Below are 19,444 nucleotides of genomic sequence, written 5' to 3'. Positions count from 1 at the left end.
AAACGTTATAATTTTTAAACTCAGCCCACTGAAACTATCATTGACATTATTAATAATTATTTTGAAATTACGAGTATAAATTTGTGATCAGAAAAAAGCAGTTAACTAATGAAGGCTGAAAAAGCAACGCAGTGAATATAAAAAGCACCTGTCGTAGTTATCAACACAAACTAATACAGATACACATGTTCCGCCAGAGAACATAGTGAACAAGGGTCGTAATCTTAAAAAAAATAAGCTTTTCATAGTTTTCAACACAAACTCGCCCGCTCTTTGTACAATAGGTTAGCGAGATTAGGATCTGCGAGTCGTAAGTTCTCCGTGACGATTTCATAAATAGATACAATACACATGTTCCGCCAGAGAACATAGTGAACAAGGGTCGTAATCTTAAAAAAAATAAGCTTTTCATAGTTTTCAACACAAACTCGCCCGCCCTCTTTGTACAATAGGGTGAGCGCAGATCTACGGATCTCGGGGTCGTAAGTTCTCCGTGACGATTTGATAAAAGGCATACACATACACATGTTCCGCCAGATATTAAAATGTGAAGAACACGTTGGTCAAGAGACATAATCTTTTAAGAAATAAGCCTATCGTAGTTATCAGCACAAACTAATACAGAAACACATGTTCCGCCAGTTAAAATGTACAGAACACAGTGATCAAGGGAAGTAATCTTTAAAGAATAGCCACTCGTAGTTATCGTCATAAACTAATACAGATACACATGTTCCGCCAATTATTAAAATGTACAGAACACAGTGAACAAGGGGCGTAATCTTTAAAACAAAAAATTAAGCCTGTCGTAGTTACCAGCACAAACTAATACAGATGTTCCGCCTGTTATTAGAAAGTACAGAACACATTGACCAAGGGACGTAATCTTCAAAAAAATAAACCTGTTGTAGTTATCATCAAAAACAAATACAGATACACATGTTCCGCCAGTTATCAAAATGTACAGAACACAGTGAACAAGGAACATGATCTTAAAAGGAACATATGCGATGACTAAATTAACGGTTATTTTTTAGGCATATATAAGGATAAAAAAATGTCAAGTGTTCGCCTTTATCACATACGCAGAAAGCAACATCGTGTGTGTTGTAAAAAAAACTTGATCCTTGCACTTGTGGAATAAATACATAATAACGACTGTTTTGCTTATGATCAGGTTCGTAGCCAGGCGTACAAATGTGCGCACGGACAGACTAGAAAACATACACCTTTTTTGAAGTATTAAAACTCGAAACATTCAATAATAACCGAAGGGATGCAATTGTTAGGGTAATTAAATCAAACTTTATCTAATTTCATAATGTTCATATTGTACAGAATGTGTAATTAATTATGTTGTGAGTATTTTTTGAAAAAATATGGACAAATTATGGACGTGGCCGTCAATATTTTCGTCTGTCGGATTCAGAAAACAACAAGCTTGTGCATTTAGTACAAAATGAATGTGAATCTTATGAATTAATATATGCTACTATGATAATTATGTAGAACTATATCAAATGCTTGTTTTTAACAGTCGAGCTTTCAATTTTGTGCGAGTAGATAAATGTTGGTTATGTACACTCAAGATATGAAATACAGGGCGCGAAATTCATCCTCTTCTAGCACAGACACAGAGCGATCTCACCAGAGGGACAGAGTGAGATAAAGCCCCTAAACAGATAGAGAAAAATCATTTTTAGATACAGGCCTGTCCGGCTAACTTAGCCTAGCTCTTTGCGAATAGACAGTCTGTTTTTTTTAACGTGCCCGGTGTATAGCACCGATACACGCGAAGCGATCTTTCCTGGGAAGAACCAGTACATGCCTCTTAGTTAGGTGGGAGACTATCAAGAGCATCTCAGAAATTTCCAGTGCCTGGACCGGGACCTGGTTCTGGTAGTTTGAAATATCTTTAGTAAAGGAATTTTTGTTGTGCCAGAAGTCTTATCTCAAAACTAAAACCCAAAAAATCATATTAATTTTTATTGTAGGGAAAGCTACGTTGAAGACCTTAAATACGCATAGAATTCACCATTTGCGTGCGTAAGTATTACAACTTCTCGGGGGAGTAATTCCGAACACCCGAAACCCCCGCTCAATCATTTCACATCAGAGCAAACAAAACAAAAATTACCGACATAATAGTATGTACATTCTAAATATAATTTCATTGCGTTCCTGGTAGGTCTGCCTGAACATCTCATCATGTAGTTATGGACGTTTATCCAAAAGATGTGAACAAAGATTTCGGCGTGAAGGACAAAGGCCTATTACATAACTAAAGAAAAATGCTTTTGTGCGAAAGGCTACTGGGTCTAAGACTTTTATATATCGCAAGAATCCACCATATGCGAGCATTGGTTTTAGAGAGACCCCCAACCCCCTCTCATTTTTAAAGTAGGGGACCACTCCATTTTCCAGCCTCATGTGTGCGTATCATTGAAATACGCTCAGCTACGCCTCAGAGCGGTACGTACGAAAACAGTTCGCTAGAATATATATGTATATATATGTTTCCTGCAACATAGCCAAATTCCATCAAACGAGCTAAGAAGAAAAGCATGCCGCATTTATAGCCGGTTATCAGGCAACGATATTCTTTGATAAGTAAGATAACATGCACGTACCTGCACGCATCTATAAAAATAATTAACGCGTTATGATTTTTAAATTCTACTTCAAACCGATATCATTGCATATTGTTAAAACATAGAAATGTGCCTTCTCTGATTCACTCTCATCGTGTGCAGTTCACTGCACCTTTGCCCGAATTATTACATGCGTAGTTATATTTTCTATCTTACTGATCACGTGATTCTTCCTGGTTGATCGCAACATTATTTACCTGCGAATCACACTTCCAGCCTTGATCGAATTCTTCCAGGTAAAATTCATGCGCGTAGCTCTCTAGTGTTACATGGGCTAAAGCCATAAGTAATATTCTTATTTGACAGATGATAATAATTCTAAAAAGGGTCTTTATAATAGACTGTGCCAATATAGTCGTTTACCACATTAAAATATGGTATCAATAGTCTTATTCTGTTTATACTTAACACTTTATGCCTACCATAATACTAGGACAGTTTAAATCTTTAAAAAGGAAATTAATTCTTTTCTTTATTATTATATTTTCTTATTGTTTATTCTAAGTATACATTGTATCATGCAATATATTTTCCTGTTAATTGTTACTTTATTCTCAAAACAGGAAACACGTCTTCAAGTTAAGTACAGTAATTAACCGACTTAGAAAACAATTAAATATTTCAAGTATACTTTAAGCAGATAAGAGTAGTTCATAGAACCCCCTACAAAAGCATTTAGTAACAATTAAATATTTCAAGTGTGCGTGGAGTTGATAAGAATAGTTCATAAAACCTTATGCAGTACAGCAAATTCGGTAGAGCAAAAGGGGCTCATTATAAGATAATCGCCAAAGAAAATAAACCTTTGTACAGCAGCCGTTTCGACGGAACAAATGCCTCTAATCAGGAGTTTTATAAGATGGACATATAGACAATTAATTATTGCAGAGCAGCCACTTCAGTAGATCAAGCATTCAATAACTGGGTCGTTATTAGGTAAACCTCATAGAAAAATAACCTTCGCAGAGTAGCATCTTCCGTAGAACAAACGTTCCTAAGCAAGTCATAATTAGATCAACCTAACAGTAACTACAGAATCTTCTGTAGAGCAATATCATATACATGTATTAGTTGTTCTGCTGGTGCTTGCCATAGAGACGTTTTATATCTGAATTTCATTAGAAATTAATTATTGCATATTGTCCGTGATCACGTTGTTTGGACACATTACCTAATACACCCGCTTTAAGGCCAAGAGGAAACCTAAAGTAGGTTGACCGTTCACATTATCTTCAGAATTTGGCAAAATATCTTTCTGTTATTTTACCGTAGAAAATAAAACTAAGGTCTGGAAAAAAGTTTTATTTCCCAATACTTTACAAATAATACTCAATCAATTCCCACATACGGTACGTATGAAACTGTAGCGAGGCTAGTGGTACGGAATATGGTACGGTGTGGGCTAATTTTTCTCTTATACTGGTTTGATACAAGGTCATTTGCAGATTAAGGTCAGACACTGCTATTAAGTTTTCCATAGGCTTACATTGTAAGAAATGACTCTGTAGAACCACCTCAAAACTTTTGTTGACACATGAGGTGCCATTTACTCTGTCAAATAGCCTTCCAGACACAAAAATAACATTTTTACATTGGCATGCGGGATCCATTTTTTTTTTCTATTTCCATTCAAAGACAACCACCCTCAACTGTGCATTGAATTTAATGGTGAATTCCAACAAGTACTTACTTCACTAAATTGCTAATTTCAAAGTTACATATATAGCCAAGTAGCTATAAAATACTTCAAAATGGACAGAAAACATTACATTTCCGGATTTTAAAGATATTTTCATGATTCAAAGCAACACATTTTTAACCAATCAGCTGAAGTCTCATTGAATGCTACGGGTTTCCCAACATATTTTTCAACCAATCCGAAGCCGGCAAATAACAACATTTGACCTTAACGCGATTTCAATAGGTGGGCTATTTCGGTCATTTAATTTCAAACTTTAGTGTCCTATAATATGTGGTGTTCGCCATATAAACAATGTAATTTGCTGACTGGAAATGTTATGCGATGAAGTACTATGTATAATGAAAAGCATTAGCATAACTCTTTCCTGACGTATCTTATTTAAGTTATTTACAGGTGTATGCGAATTGTTTCATTTAACAAATATATATCTTTCTACGCCCCTGTGTAGAGCTACGAAAAAAAAAACACTTATAAATGTCTAAGTAGGTTATCGTACGATCAACGTTATGATCAGGCTGAAAATACTGACTATGGTGGGCTTTGCTTTCCTTCGTTCAACAACTGTAGCGAGTTTGATAAAATTTGTTTAGAACCCGTCCCTGTTATCAACAATGAAAATAATTATCTAGATAGGAGATGTGCCCTCAGCTAGTTCTCTTACAGTATACCATTTTACCTTTCAAACGGTGGTTTTAAATCTCTAAGAAGAGGGAATCGAAAGGCCGCACGTTCGACCAGCGGGCGCAGCTTAGGCTCTCATTCACAGTTTATTCGTGACATGTCCTCTCATTCATGTTGGGAAGTTGTCCGTTACTTGTGGAGAGCGAGCCAGTACTAGAAACTTAGAGAAAGTCAGTTCTGGTCAGAATTCAGGAACATAGAGAAAGTCAGTTCTAGTCAGAATCAAGGAACTGGTCAGAATCAAGGAATATAGAGAAAGTCAGTTCTGGTCAGAATCCAGAAACAAAGAGCAGGTCAGTTGTGGTTCAGAATCCAGGAACAGAGAGCAAGTCAGTTCTGGTTCAGAATCCAGGAACAGAGAGCAAGTCGGTTCTGGTTCAGAAACAATCCAGGAACAGAGCAAGTCGGTACTTGTTCAGAATCCAGGAACAGACAGCAAGTCGGTTCTGGTCCAGAAACAATCCAGGAACAGAGAGCAAGCAGGTTCTGGTTCACAGTCCAGGAACAGAGAGCATTTATTTATTTATTTCGTTGGGTTTAACGTCGCGCCGACACAATTATAGGTTATTTGGCGACTTTCCAGCTTTGATGGTGGAGGAAGACCCCATGTGCCCCTCCGTGCATTATTTCATCACAAGCGGACACCTGGGTAGAACCACCGACCTTCCGTAATCCAGCTGGATGGCTTCCTCATATGCAGAATTCAACGCCCCGAGTAAGGCTCGAACCCACATCGATGAGGGGCAAGTGATTTGTAGTCAGCGCTCAACCGCTCGACCACGGAGGCCCCAGGAACAGAGACCAAGTCTGTACTTGTTCAGAATCCAGAAACAGAGAGCAAGTCGGTTCTTGTTCAGAATCAATTAACAAACACTGGTTAAGTTGGTAAGGTAATTAAGGGACCGCCGTTGCATAAGAGAAATTCGTTGAAAAGAAAAATTAACGAATCAATTACATTCTTTTTTTAATAACTGTTTTACCGTATGTTTACAACCATTTATCCGGGGATTTTCAATATTTTACCGGTGCTGGAAGATGACTCTCGTGCTGTGAATGACGTATTATGAACTTCTAACATTGTATACGTAGAACATTTATGTAGCATTTTATTTCAAAAAATGGAACAAAAATGGAACAAAAATCCAATTCCTTGACAGTTACTCTTTTGTTTTTGATAGTATATTTCTCGATTAAGAAAACGTTACTTTATCAAAAATTTATAACGTTACCGGCCTAGTCTGGATTACCTGCCCCTTAACTGCTACCCAGTACTATTAGTACACGACGGGAACCAGGCTAAACGCTACCCTGCAACTGATAAAACAAAACCGGAATTAAACTTTGAAACGTCTTTCCTGTTTACGGACATTGGTTTCCTGCGCTATATTTAAATACACTGCTAAAAGAAATAGTTCTAAAAAGAAAGTCGTTTGATTGATTTTATTATTATTTTTATTATTTCTTGAATATGGTATGCACGAAAAAGATTCTATCACTGGTAGTATCTGCAAATGGGAATATCCGGCTCTCTTGTAACTGTTTACGCGGTAACTCAGCAGAGCCTAAATAGTTCCCCTCAAGGCCGGAAATTCCCATCAGCACACATAACAGGTGAAAGAATATTATAATCTAGTCCTACATTCAAGATATGGTCATATGGTATCTTGAAATATTATGTGTTTTTTTTTTTGGTTTTTTTTTGGGGGAGGGGTTGTTGTTGTTGTTTTCCCTTTTTTCCTTTTTTTCCTTAAGGTGCAGTACAGATATGGAGCCCTATATATTATTTATACACAACACCGTCCTCTGCTTCTCTATTCGTTAATGTTTAACCTAGATTAATGAATAGAATGAAATGTCACATTCAAAGAAAACAGCAGACTCAAATTAATACCCTGTAATAGGGTATGTATCTAGCAGTCAAAATCAAGAATCTTAGTGTTCAAATACAAATTATATCACAGGTATAGATTTAGCAACATAAACGAAATGGCTACATTTGACGTTTTGAATCGTTATTTATACACTGCATAAAAATGTGTTTAGACCACATTAGACTGATCATATAAAAAAGATTTTCCAGTTCAAATTAAAGTACTTCATTAAAACTTCAGTTTATCATGTGTATCTTATGGCACTTTCTGACATCCATACATTAGGCCGCAAAGTTTTATTTAATATATAATACCGCGCATCTGAAATCACTCTCATAACAGATTCGGAACACGCGGGATATGCTTTTGGCAATCATGGGTATTAAACAAATCAGATCAGTGCTGTTTTATATTACGTGTGTATTCCTTATGCAAGTAAATGCATCTGAACTAAATAATGATGCTATTTATGAAAGAATGGCTGATATCATGCTTGAAAATAAACTACTAAGGCTCGAGTTAGAAGCGGCAGTTCGCAATATGGGGCAACAGGCTGACAGGATAACCAACGTAGAAAAGCAGGTTGACAAAATAGCTAATTTAGAAGAAGCTACTGAAAAGATTAAAACGCAAACGGACAAAATAACCAACTTAAGAAAAGCCACAAGAAAGATGAAAAAGCAGGATGAGAGGATAACGAAATTAGAAGAAACCGTTGATAAGATCGAAAACAAAGCTAATGGAATAACTGGTATTGAAACTGCGGTGCTAAAACTGAACACTCAGGTAGCAAAACTAGAAAATAGTACGTTGAAGAATGAAAAAGCTATCTCTGGTGTGAAATTTCTTGCAACGGACCATGACATGAAAGCTGCTAAGGTAATAGAATCATCCATACACGCGATAAAAGACAACGTTATGAAGCAGTCTCTTGCGCTTCGCAAAATGGTTTCCGAAGAGAAAATGGTTCTTCGTGGAATAAAAATTTCGCTTGACAAGAAATTTTCAAATTTCACAAATGAGGTGAAATTGAAAATGTCAACATTGAATGCTTCGGTCGAATCTCAAGTTTCCTCATTCAAAACAAATTTAAAATTGACTGAAAAAAAAGTAATCGTTACCCTGAATGATTTCTCTAGTTATATGAATGATACATTTAATCAAGAAATTTTACCATTCATCAATGAAAATGAGCGAAAACTTGATATGCTAGTAGTATAAGAATTACAGAAATTAGCGCAGTTTAACCTAATTTTACATTTAGTCTTTGGTCCGGACTGGTCAATGCCGGACAATTAAAAACCCACAGGTTTAATTTAGTTTTTGTGAATATGAAGTTAACTATAAATGAACTATGAAGTTAACTCTGAATGAACTCTGAAATAACTATAAATGAACTATGAAGTTAACTCTGAATGAACTCTGAATGAACTTCGAAGTACTAAAGTTATATTCTATAGAGATTATGTAGTTTGATTATGTGGTTTGATTCTGAAAATTAGATTTACTTTTTTAATTTACTTTTTAATTTACTTTTTAATTTACCTTAAAAGAATGTTTGGATTAAGTTTGGATTAAGTTTAGATAAAATATTAATTAACTTTGGATTAATTAAGAATTAACTTTAAAAGATTTGAAAATAAATAAAATCGGACCAACACTTTACTATAGATAATTATGAATTAATACTGAATTAACTTTTAACTAAGTTTTAATAAAGTTTAGATAAAATATTAATTAACTTTAGATAAAATATTAATTAAGTTTTAATTAATTTTAATAAACTTTAATAAACTTCGAAGTACTAAAGACATATTCTATAGATTGATTATGTAGTTTGTGGTTTTGAAATTTAAGTATTTTGAATTAAATATTTTAAATTATTTTTAATTTACTTTTTAATTTACAAAACTATATTCTATAGATTGATTGTGAAACTCAGTTTGTGTTTCTGTAATTATTTTTTAGAGATTATTTAAAACTTATTTAAAACTTATTTAAAACTTATTTAAAACTTATTTTTTTTTGTAACGAAATGAACTCTTGATAAAATATTAATTAACTATGGAATAATTAAGGATAAATTCTTAATAAATTAAAAATTAAATATGGAGTAAATGATGATAAATTAAGGATTAAATATTAATAAATTCTGAAATGAACTCTTGATGAAATATTTTTCAAAAGTTTAAAAGTTTAAAAGATAAAGGGTTTAATTTAAATAAAAATTTGAAATAAAAATTACTAAATAAAAGAAAAAAATTTTATATAACTTTGAAATGTCAGAGGTACATATTGAAAATCTAGATATAAAAATAACAAAAGAATTAAATAATAAAACAAAAGAATTACAAGAATTAAAAATCTTTAAAAAAATTAAAAAGACTAGAAGAATTAGAAGACGAATAAGAAGAAACAAAGAAAAAAATAAAAAAAATAATTAAAAGAATAAAAGAAAAAGATGAAAAGAAAAAATATAATTTAATAGAAAATTTAAGTTACATACAGAGATAAATTAACTATGAAATAAATTAAAAATTAACTTTGTGTAAACTTTATAAACTTTGAATAAACTTCGAAATACTAAAGACATATTCTATAGATTGATTATGTAATTAGGTTTAGTTTTTTAAAGTTAAAATTAAAGTTAAGTTAAAGTTAAAAGAGATAAATAAAGTTTAATAAAGTTAAATTATATTAACATTATCTTACATTATCTTACATTTATTTTTTATGTTTTAAGTTTTAAGTTTTGTAATTCAAATTTTGTAAAAAAAGATAACGTAAGATAACGTAAGATAACGTGAGTTATAGTAGTTTAATAAGTTTAATAAATTTAATAAATTTAATAAATTTAGAAGATTTTGAAAATAAATTAAATCGACCCAACACTTTACTTTAAATAACTTTTAGATAACTTTTAGATAACTTTAATTCTTTACAATTAAAATTATTTATTATTATTTATTATTATTTATTATTATTTTTCTGTATTTTTTTAAATTCCATTTGTTGTTGAAACATTCTTTCTTGTTTATCTTTTTCTATAGATTTTGTTTGCTCTTTAAATATTTCTTCTCTTTTTATTCATACTTTTTCATAACTTTACCTTTAATTTTTGTTGTTTTTTTTTAAGATGAACAAGTAGCCATTATCATTCTTTTACCGTTTTTTGCTGTAACATAGTGAGGATTTATATTATCAGTAAATTTTCTTTCTTTCAAACAATATATTTTATTCTGTAAACTCATTAAACTCATTAATATTATATGTGTTTAAAACTTTTTACTGGGTTTAAACTTGTGGGTTTTTAATTGTCCGGCATTGACTAGTCCGGACCAAAGACTAAATGTTAAATTAGGTTAAACTGCGCTAATTTCTGTAATTCTTATACTACTTATGCTTCATGAGGAAATGGACAAAGAGTCGGACCGTCAAAGGAAGACTTTAAACGAAGCTAACGGAGAAATTCAGCAGCTGAAAACACGAACTGAGAAGGTTGAATCAAGACAAGGTAATCACATATTATTTAGAGTATTAGAGAATTTCATTTTTCATATCAAATACCGCCACACAAAAAATGTTTTATCTAACAGTATGAATTTGCAATGCTTGAATGAGGGTCAGTTATTTCATAAAGTTTTGGCCTCTGCATATTCTAAATATATCCAATAAACTAAAGTAAAAATACCCGTCCGTATGTTAAGAATTAACCATTATTGGCTTTCACTTCAAACAGTGTAATTCTTTTGTTTAAGTAATAATTAAACAGTGTGTAATTTCATTTTTATTTCTAGAGAAGCTTCAAGAGAAAATCGATAAAGAATCTGACCATAACACACAAACTTTGAATGAAGCTAGTGGTAAAATTCAGCGGCTGGAATCAAGAATTGTCAACGTTGAAACAAGACAAAGTAAAAACATTTTAGAGTCTTTCGTTTTTATTACAAATGTCCCCGGCAAAAACATTTATATACCGTTACTAATATCAGTTATTTGCATTCTCGTATTGTGAATATCTATCTTGATTTTTTTTTTCAAGTTTATAATAATCCATACATCACAGGCTTAAAATATGCAGAGTGCATCTTAACAATTTCTAACTATAATGTAATGACCTACCCACCCCCGATGGCTTCTCACGAAAATCCTATATCCTACGTCAGTGGAAACGGGATGTCATCCAGCCATGTAGAGGCTGTTTCCGGAGATTTTCCTTACTTTTTCAGTTCACACATACTGCCCTTCCCCCTCACCCGGCTTTGCCCGAAAACAGGGTTTGGTGTCGGACTGGGTTTCCGTTGTAGAAAGGGTTGTCCCATACTAGGCACGGGTTGCCACCATTCTGCTGAAGCTCAATTTTGGGAGGAATCCGAGGCAAGGGCTGGAGCGGGGATGCCTTTCAAGTTTTATAGCCGTAAATAGGAAGGCCATACGGACCAGAGGTTGGGGTCGGACTGGGAGATCGATGTAGAGTATGACGGACAATGAGAGGACAGTTTGGTGTTTATCCCTAAACTCTCTTATTTACTAAACAGTGGGACTTAAATTTGGCTTTAGACTGTTTTCCCTTTTTTCAATTTGGACGCTCAAGTTCTTACCCTAATCTAAGTCTTGGGCTGGATGAGGTGGATATATCTCCCTTACGATTCATCACAACATTCGTTAACTGATATTGTGTGTTCGAGTTCATAGCTAGCTTCCAAATCAATCATCTTTTTGTCATCAATTAAAATTAGTTTTGCGATTTCCACTTATTCCTGCTTTACTTTCCTCCTAATTCGCCAACAGGTTTTTTATTTTAATTTCATCTATTTTGAAGTCGCTTTTCAATAACGTCATCTGCTCACATTAGTGTAATTGCTGGCAGTTGTAGCCGTTAACTGCTGTTACTTCTTGCAATAGCGTTAACTGCTGGAACTGCTGGTAATAGTAGCCTTTAACTACTGATCATGTTGGCAAAAGTAGTAATTAACAGCTGTAACTGCTGCTAGTAGTAGCAACTGCTAGCAAAAGTAGTTGTTTATTGCTGTAACTGCTGGAAGTTGTAGCCTTTAACTGCTGTTACTTCTAGCTGTAGTGCCAACTGCCTGCTATAGTAGCCGTTAAGTGCTGTAAGAGATTGCAATTGTAGCAATTAACTGCTGTTACTACAGGTAAAAGTAGAAACTGCTTGCAATTGTGCATAGACATTAACTGATGCAACTGCTTACAATATTAGCAATAGCTGGAAATTGCAGACATTAACTGATGCAACTGCTTACAATATTAGCAAAAGCTGGAAGTTGCAGACGTTAACTGATGCAACTGCTTACAATATTAGCAATAGCTGGAAATTGCAGACGTTAACTGATGCAACTGCTTACAATATTAGCAATAGCTGGAAATTACAGACGTTAACTGATGCAACTGCTTACAATATTAGCAATAGCTGGAAATTGCAGACGTTAACTGATGCAACTGCTTACAATATTAGCAATAGCTGGAAATTGCAGACGTTAACTGATGCAACTGCTTACAATATTAGCAATAGCTGGAAATAGCAGACGTTAACTGATGCAACTGCTTACAAAATTAGCAATAGCTGGAAATTGCAGACGTTAACTGATGCAACTGCTGGCAATAGTAGCAAAAGCTGGCAATTGCAGACGTTAACTGATGCAACTGCTTACAATATTAGCAATAGCTGGAAATAGCAGACGTTAACTGATGCAACTGCTTACAAAATTAGCAATAGCTGGAAATTGCAGACGTTAACTGATGCAACTGCTGGCAATAGTAGCAAAAGCTGGCAATTGCAGACGTTAACTGTTGTAACTGCTGGCAACAGTAGCCGTTAACTGCTCGACCTGCTGGGAACAGAAGCGTTTAAAAGCTGTAAATGCTAGCAGTTGTACCAATTGACTGTTGCAACTAATAACAAAAGTATAACTTAAGTATTATATCTGTTGTTATTTATAGTATCCAGTGGCAAAAGTAGAAGTAAATTTCTGTAAATGCTGGCAAAAGTAGGAACTGCTGGCAATAGTAGTCGATAACTGATGTAACTACGGGCAATAGTAGCAGTTGACTGTTGGCAGTAGTAGTATCCGCTTGCAATAGTAGTCGCTATCTGATGTAACTGCTGGCAATAGTAGCATTTAACCGCTGTAACTGCTGGCAATAGTACTAGTTAACTGTTGTAACTGCTGGCAATAGTACCAGTTAACTGATGTAACTGCTGGCAATAGTAGCATTTATCCGCTGTAACTGCTGGCTGTAATAGCTAATTACTGCTGTAACTACTGTCAATATTTGCATCTGCAATCAACAGTACCAGTTAACTGCTGTAACTGCTGACAGTAGTAGCCGTTAACTGCTGTCACTGTTTGCAATAGTAGTATTTAACTACTGTAACTACTGTATCTACTGCTTCTGCTGCATTGCCAACTTTACGTCGTTTTTTAACTCACCTGAGCAATGCTCAGGTGAGTTTTTCTGATCACTCGATGTCAGGCGTCTGTCTGTCTGTCTGTCGTCTGTCCGTCAACATTTAGCTTGTGTATGCGATAGAGGCTGTATTTTTTAACTGATCTTCTTGAAATTTGGTCAGAATGATAACCTTGATAAAATCTAGGCCGAGTTTGAAAATGGATTATCTGAGGTCAAAAACTAGGTCACTAGGTCAAATCAAAGAAAAACCTTGTGTATGCGATAGAGGCTGTATTTTTTAATTGATCTTCATGAAATTTGGTCAGAATAATTATCTTGATAAAGTCTAGTCCGAGTTTGAAAATGGGTCTTCTGGAGTCAAAAACTAGGTCACTAGGTCAAATCAAAGAAAAACTTCGTGTATGCGATAGAGGCTATATTTTTCAATTAATCTTCATGAAGTTTGGTCAGAATAATTACATTGATAAAATCTAGGCCGAGTTTGAAAATGGGTCATCTGGGATCAAAAAGTAGGTCACTAGGTCAAATCAAAGAAAAACTTGTGTATGCGATAGAGGCTGTATTTTTCAATTAATCTTCATGAATTTTGATCAGAATGATTACCTTGATGAAAGCTAGGCAAAGTTCGAATAAGGGTCATCTGGGGTCAAAAAGTAGGTCATTAGGTCAAATCAAAGAAAAACTTCGTGTATGCGATAGAGGCTATATTTTTCAATTGATCTTCATGAAATTAAGTCAGAATGATTACCTTGATGAAATCTAGGTCAAATTTGAATATGGGTCATCTGGGGTCAAAAATAAGGTCACTAGGTCAAATCAAAGAAAAACCTTGTGTATGCGATAGAGATTATATTTTTCAACTGATCTTCATGAAATTTGGTCAGAATGATTACCTTGATGAAATCTAGGCCGAATTCGAAAATGGGTCATCTGTACTCAAAAGTAGGTCATTAGGTTAAATCAAAGAAAAACCTCGTGTATGTGAAAGAGGCTGTATTTTTCATCTGACCTTCATGAAATTTTGTCAGAATGATTGCCTTGATAAAGTCTAGATCAAGTTCGAATATGGGTCATCTAGGGTCGAAAACTAGGTCACTAGGTCAAATCAAAGAAAATACTTGTTTTTGCTCCAATTTTAATGATAATTGGTCAGAATATTTTTTTCTATGAAATCACTAGGTCAAACATGTTTACACTGTTATGGTTATTATGGTGTGTTTCTAAGGTGAGCGACCTAGGGCCATCTTGGCCCTCTTGTTTATTAAATGTTCATGTATCAATTTGCCAATTTCGATGTTTTCTGTTCAGGCAAAGACAGAAAATACTTAACTATTTGCCTGCCTGCTAAGATGAAAACTTGCGATATATCATTATTTTTAGCGCACCTGAGCAATGCTCAGGTGAGTTTTTCTGATATTTTGGTCAGAATGGTTACCTTGATGAAATCTAGGTCGAGTTTGAAAATGGGTCATCTGGGGTCAAAAACTAGGTCACTGGGTCAAATCAAAGAAAAACCTTGTGTATACGAGAGAGGCTGTATTTTTCAATTAATCTTCCTGAATTTTGATCAGAATGATAACCTTGATCAAATCTAGGTGAATTTGAAAATGGGTCATCTTAGGTCAAAAACTAGGTCACTAGGTAAAATTAAAGAAAAACCTTGTGTATGCGATAGAGGCTGTATTTTTCAATTGATCTTCATGAAATTTGGTCAGAATGATTGCATTGATAAAATCTAGGTCAAGTTCGAATATGGGTCATCTGAAATAAAAAATTAGGTCACTAGGTCAAATCAAAGAAAAACCTTGCGTATGCGATAGAGGCTATATTTTCCAATTGATCTTCCTGAAATTAAGTCAGAATGATTGTTTTAATGAAATCTAGGTCAAATTTGAATATGGGTCATCTTGGGTCAAAACATATGTCACTAGGTCAAATCAAAGAAAAACCTTGTGTATACGATAGAGGCTGTATTTTTCAATTGATCTTCATGAAATTTGGTCAGAATGATTGCCTTAATGAAATCTAGATCAATTTTGAATATGGGTCATCTGGGTCAAAAAGTAGGTCACTAGGTTAAATCAAAGGAAAACCTTGTGTAAGCGATAGAGGCTAATTTTTTTTCAACTGATCTTCATGACATTCTGCCAGAATGATAGCCTTGATGAAATCTAGGCCAAGTTCGAATATGGGTCATCTGGGCTTAAAAACTAGGTCACTAGGTCAAATCAAAGAAAATACTTATACTCAAGATTTTTGCTCCAATTTTAATGATAATTGGTCAAAATATTTTTTCCATGAAATCACTAGGTCAACCATGTTTACACTGTTTAATATGTTGTGTTATGGTGTGTTTCTCAGGTGAGCGACCTAGGGCCATCTTGGCCCTTTTGATTTATGAATGTGTATAATTATGTTAAAATGAACAAATTCTCAAAAACAAATGTATTTACTTTAAAAAATATTGAACTTAAAACTCCTGTTCTGATCGTGTGTCTCCAAGTTGATATATATATTTATTTAGCCTTGCTCCCTGGCTGCATGGTTATTTTTTATAAATAAAGTAGACATTTTAGGTAGATTTTTAAGCCTCGAAAATAGCACATTTTTATCTTCATGTCTGTGTTTATTTTACAGAAAAAAACAAACAATGAAGTATGATTTCACTGGTACAGAAATGGATATTATTTGATAAGAAAGAACACTGAAAACACAAGAGTTGAAAAGAAAAAATATTTATACATAGAATCAAAATATATTCACTCGTGAACGCCTGATCATACATTTTCAATATTGAATTTTTATCAGGCAGTGACATACATCAATCAGTCAAATATCTTCTGTCCATTTTTTGAGCCAAAACGGTTCTGTTCTAGAGATATTTTAAGGGCTGATACATACAGAGACAAATGATTTGTTCTATCTAAAAATAAACTAAATATATTCTAGATGATTAAAAAAAAAAGAAAGTTATAGTATTATTTTTCACACTTATGTCTGTAATGTGCAAACATAATGAATTTTGAAATGACAAAAAAATAAAGACCGTCACTAAGTAGACAAAGGCATCTCAGTACATATATTATAGCACATATTATTTAGTTTATTTACATCTCATCAACACAATACAAATAGGTCGTACATAAAACATATATAAAATAAATGTGTTGCCACTCATAAATTTGAGTTATAAGAGATGGTTCACTTCTAATTTTAACTCAAATATTGTAACATACTGTATGAAGGCATAGATACCCAGATCCCAATTACAGTATATAGATATCAAAGTATAATAAGTAAAATAAGAGCTGCCGATAAGACAGCGGGCTCAACTTTTCTCAGTAAGTAGCATGTTAATGTTTACATACATGCCATCATATTTACCTAATATTAATGTAATCTTTTTTAAATATATAAATATACAATATGTTAGTCTTTACTATTTAATATCTCTATTTATACAGGGAAAAGAGCGGCTTTCACAGTATACTGGCCGTCTAGACAAAGTAATGGAATATTAAAATTCTCGCTTGTGCATCTGAACGAAGGGTACGTCTATAGTAAATCAACAGGAAAGTTCACGAGTCCGTATGCAGGAATATACGGTTTTACAGCGAGTATCATTGAAACTGGTAGGGGTGATAATCGCATAAGTTGTAGCATTAAGAAGAATGGTTACAATTACATCTTTATGTATTCTTGGCAGGGTGAAATAGACGGTACGCGTGCAACAGACGGCCGGGGAAAAGCTACAGCAGCAGCTACACTACATCTAGTGAAAGGTGACAGTGTACATGTCTGGTGTCAAAGTGTCACTGGAACTGCCCTTTACCACTCGTCATTTACTGGCTTTCTTATCAATCCAGATCCATAAACTTATCATATTATCATATATATTTGTAAATAGAAACACAATAACTGCATGTAGAGGGATTACAATTAGTGTTATTATTATATGGGGTTCACATTTAATGATTCCAGTAAAGTTTAATTTTATAACTTGAATAAGAAAGTACGTAGCTATTTGATTCATTATTAATGGTAATACAAATTATATTTCATTAAAATAATAAGCTTCTTATTAAAACATGTAGTCCAACATTTTATATTCTAAACTCTGTGTTTAAAATCAATTTCATGGAAGCGTTTCATACAGATCATATAGCGTTCAAAATTATGCAAAATTAAACGAGAAAACTCATCCAGGTAAACTGAATGTCTAGCAGAGACTTTATATAAGTTTTTTAAAGAAACGGAAGTAACTCTTGTTGCAAAAATGGACGTGTTATAAATGAAGATTTTTTTTAAATAGCTACGAATTTATTAGAAGAAAAAATATTATGAAACGTTCAAAAGTTGCTGCGTAAATGAGATTGGTTTTGTTCAGCTTGAATGAACTTCTGGTTAAACATTTCAATCTAAATTTGATAGGCCTTCCTCAAGGAAAGTATAAAATATGTGAATGATTTAAAAAACACTCTTTCAATGCAAATAAGTTCTTCTTTTGTTTGTATATGATCCGAAGTCGCGTTTCCGCGGCCACAAATTTTGAAGCACGTTAGGTTTAACGGGACTAAATCTTAAACTAGGGGGAGATTTGGCAGAGAACACACTTTTTTTTTGAAAGCCAAAACAAACTACCAAGATGAACCATTTCGTATTTTGACAATGAGTTGTAGAAAAAGAAAACGGTTATTACAGTAAATGACTATCAAGTTATAATAAAATTCATCATTATCTTCAATAATATGGATATGTTCCGTAAAGTTTACTTTGTTTTGCTAGCTATAACATAATTATACCAGCATGAGTCATGAATTCATCTGTTGAATATAGAGCAAAATTTTGTTCAACCCTTCACATTTAAATTGTGACCACCCCAAATCATTCGTCGCTCATAGGCAACCTATATGAACGTTACAAAATGTATAGGCTACAACATGTTTTATTGTACCAGTCAAGCAAGAGTGAACACCCTTGAACTAGTCAGATTATTGTTATATCCTATTTTTAATCAAGAATCTATATCTGAAAATTCTAAAATTCTAGCTTTTTTTTCTTTTTTTTTTTTTAACTTATTCCAATCAAAACATAAAATCTGTTACTTAATTGACGGCACTCGGACATTAAAGGATAGATTTCTAATGTTTCTAAACTTGAGGTCCAACCCTTTTGTATTACCACACTATTGCAAATTTACATAATGTATTTATATATTGATGTACAGTAATATTATATGTCTTGCTGTTTCGCTGTTATATATATATATATTTATAATTTATCTAATAGATAAATGGATAAAAGCAGATGAATTCCGGATATTTTAATATGCTATTATTGTTGTTTTTTATATAAAAATGCCATCCCACGTAATTGCTATTCTTACTCTAATATCTGTGTTCTTACTCTAACAGCTTTATAATAGAATTTAAAATGAAAACAGAAGTATTTGCTATTGTTTTGTATTTAAGGATAACATGGTGTAATAGCCATATTTCATATCTTGTAACTGGATGGTAATATTTAAATGAAATTTGGTCACTTTAAAGACATTCAAAATTAAAAACGTTTCACCGAGAGATTTTTTCAAATTTTATCATTTTTTGGGGAGATAATCGGTATTGAAATTATAATGTCTTTGATTATGAGAATCTGAGCTTGAGTTTCGAGAAAGTTTTGTGGTAGAAAGCTGCATTATATGATTCTGATACAAATATCAAAAAGAAATCGAAAATTCCCCGTAGGGAAAAGGAGAAAATTATTTTTTTTTCTAGTTTTCAGGGGAGCTAACTTGTGAAAAACCAAAATTATCAGGGGACGTAATTTAAAGGTAAATTTTGAGAACTTCTGTCACTATATAACTTGTCAATATGCACCTTTTTTCTATTGTTTGACATTTTCAAAGCTTACATTATCAAGTCGTATGTACGCTTTTGGTGAAACTGAGGCCTATTACGGGTAGTCATCCTTAATTATTTACAAAATAGAGATGTGTATTTTACTCAATCAGACACTTTAAAGTATCTTAGGAGCCTTCTATCTCAATAATGTGTGTTCGAAGCCCTTCACATCTATAAATAGAGAACGATAACGAAAACATTATCGAA

The 19,444-nt window shown here is 33.4% G+C and overlaps 1 protein-coding gene across 1 annotated transcript; it reads left to right on the top strand.

Annotated features, from left to right (window-relative positions):
- The first annotated feature begins 7,250 nt into the window (after positions 1–7,250).
- Positions 7,251–18,966, top strand: LOC128558391 (uncharacterized). The gene is made up of 4 exons (XM_053547377.1): positions 7,251–7,784; positions 10,317–10,419; positions 10,703–10,819; positions 16,802–18,966. The coding sequence occupies exons 1-4, from the start codon at positions 7,266–7,268 to the stop codon at positions 17,209–17,211; spliced, it is 1,149 nt and encodes a 382-aa protein (XP_053403352.1). The 5' UTR covers positions 7,251–7,265; the 3' UTR covers positions 17,212–18,966.
- The last annotated feature ends 478 nt before the right edge of the window (positions 18,967–19,444 follow it).

The sequence above is a fragment of the Mercenaria mercenaria genome, chromosome 7 (genome assembly GCF_021730395.1).
Source record: "Mercenaria mercenaria strain notata chromosome 7, MADL_Memer_1, whole genome shotgun sequence".
NCBI lineage: Eukaryota > Metazoa > Mollusca > Bivalvia > Venerida > Veneridae > Mercenaria > Mercenaria mercenaria.
This window is presented reverse-complemented; position numbering and strand designations above follow the sequence as displayed.

Coding starts and splice junctions, on each gene's coding strand:
- LOC128558391 (XM_053547377.1), top strand. CDS start 7,266: ATGCTTTTGGCAATCATGGGTATTAAACAAATCAGATCAGTGCTGTTT. Junction 10,420..10,702: donor GAAGGTTGAATCAAGACAAG/GTAATCACATAT, acceptor TTTTATTTCTAG/AGAAGCTTCAAGAGAAAATC. Junction 10,820..16,801: donor CAACGTTGAAACAAGACAAA/GTAAAAACATTT, acceptor CTATTTATACAG/GGAAAAGAGCGGCTTTCACA.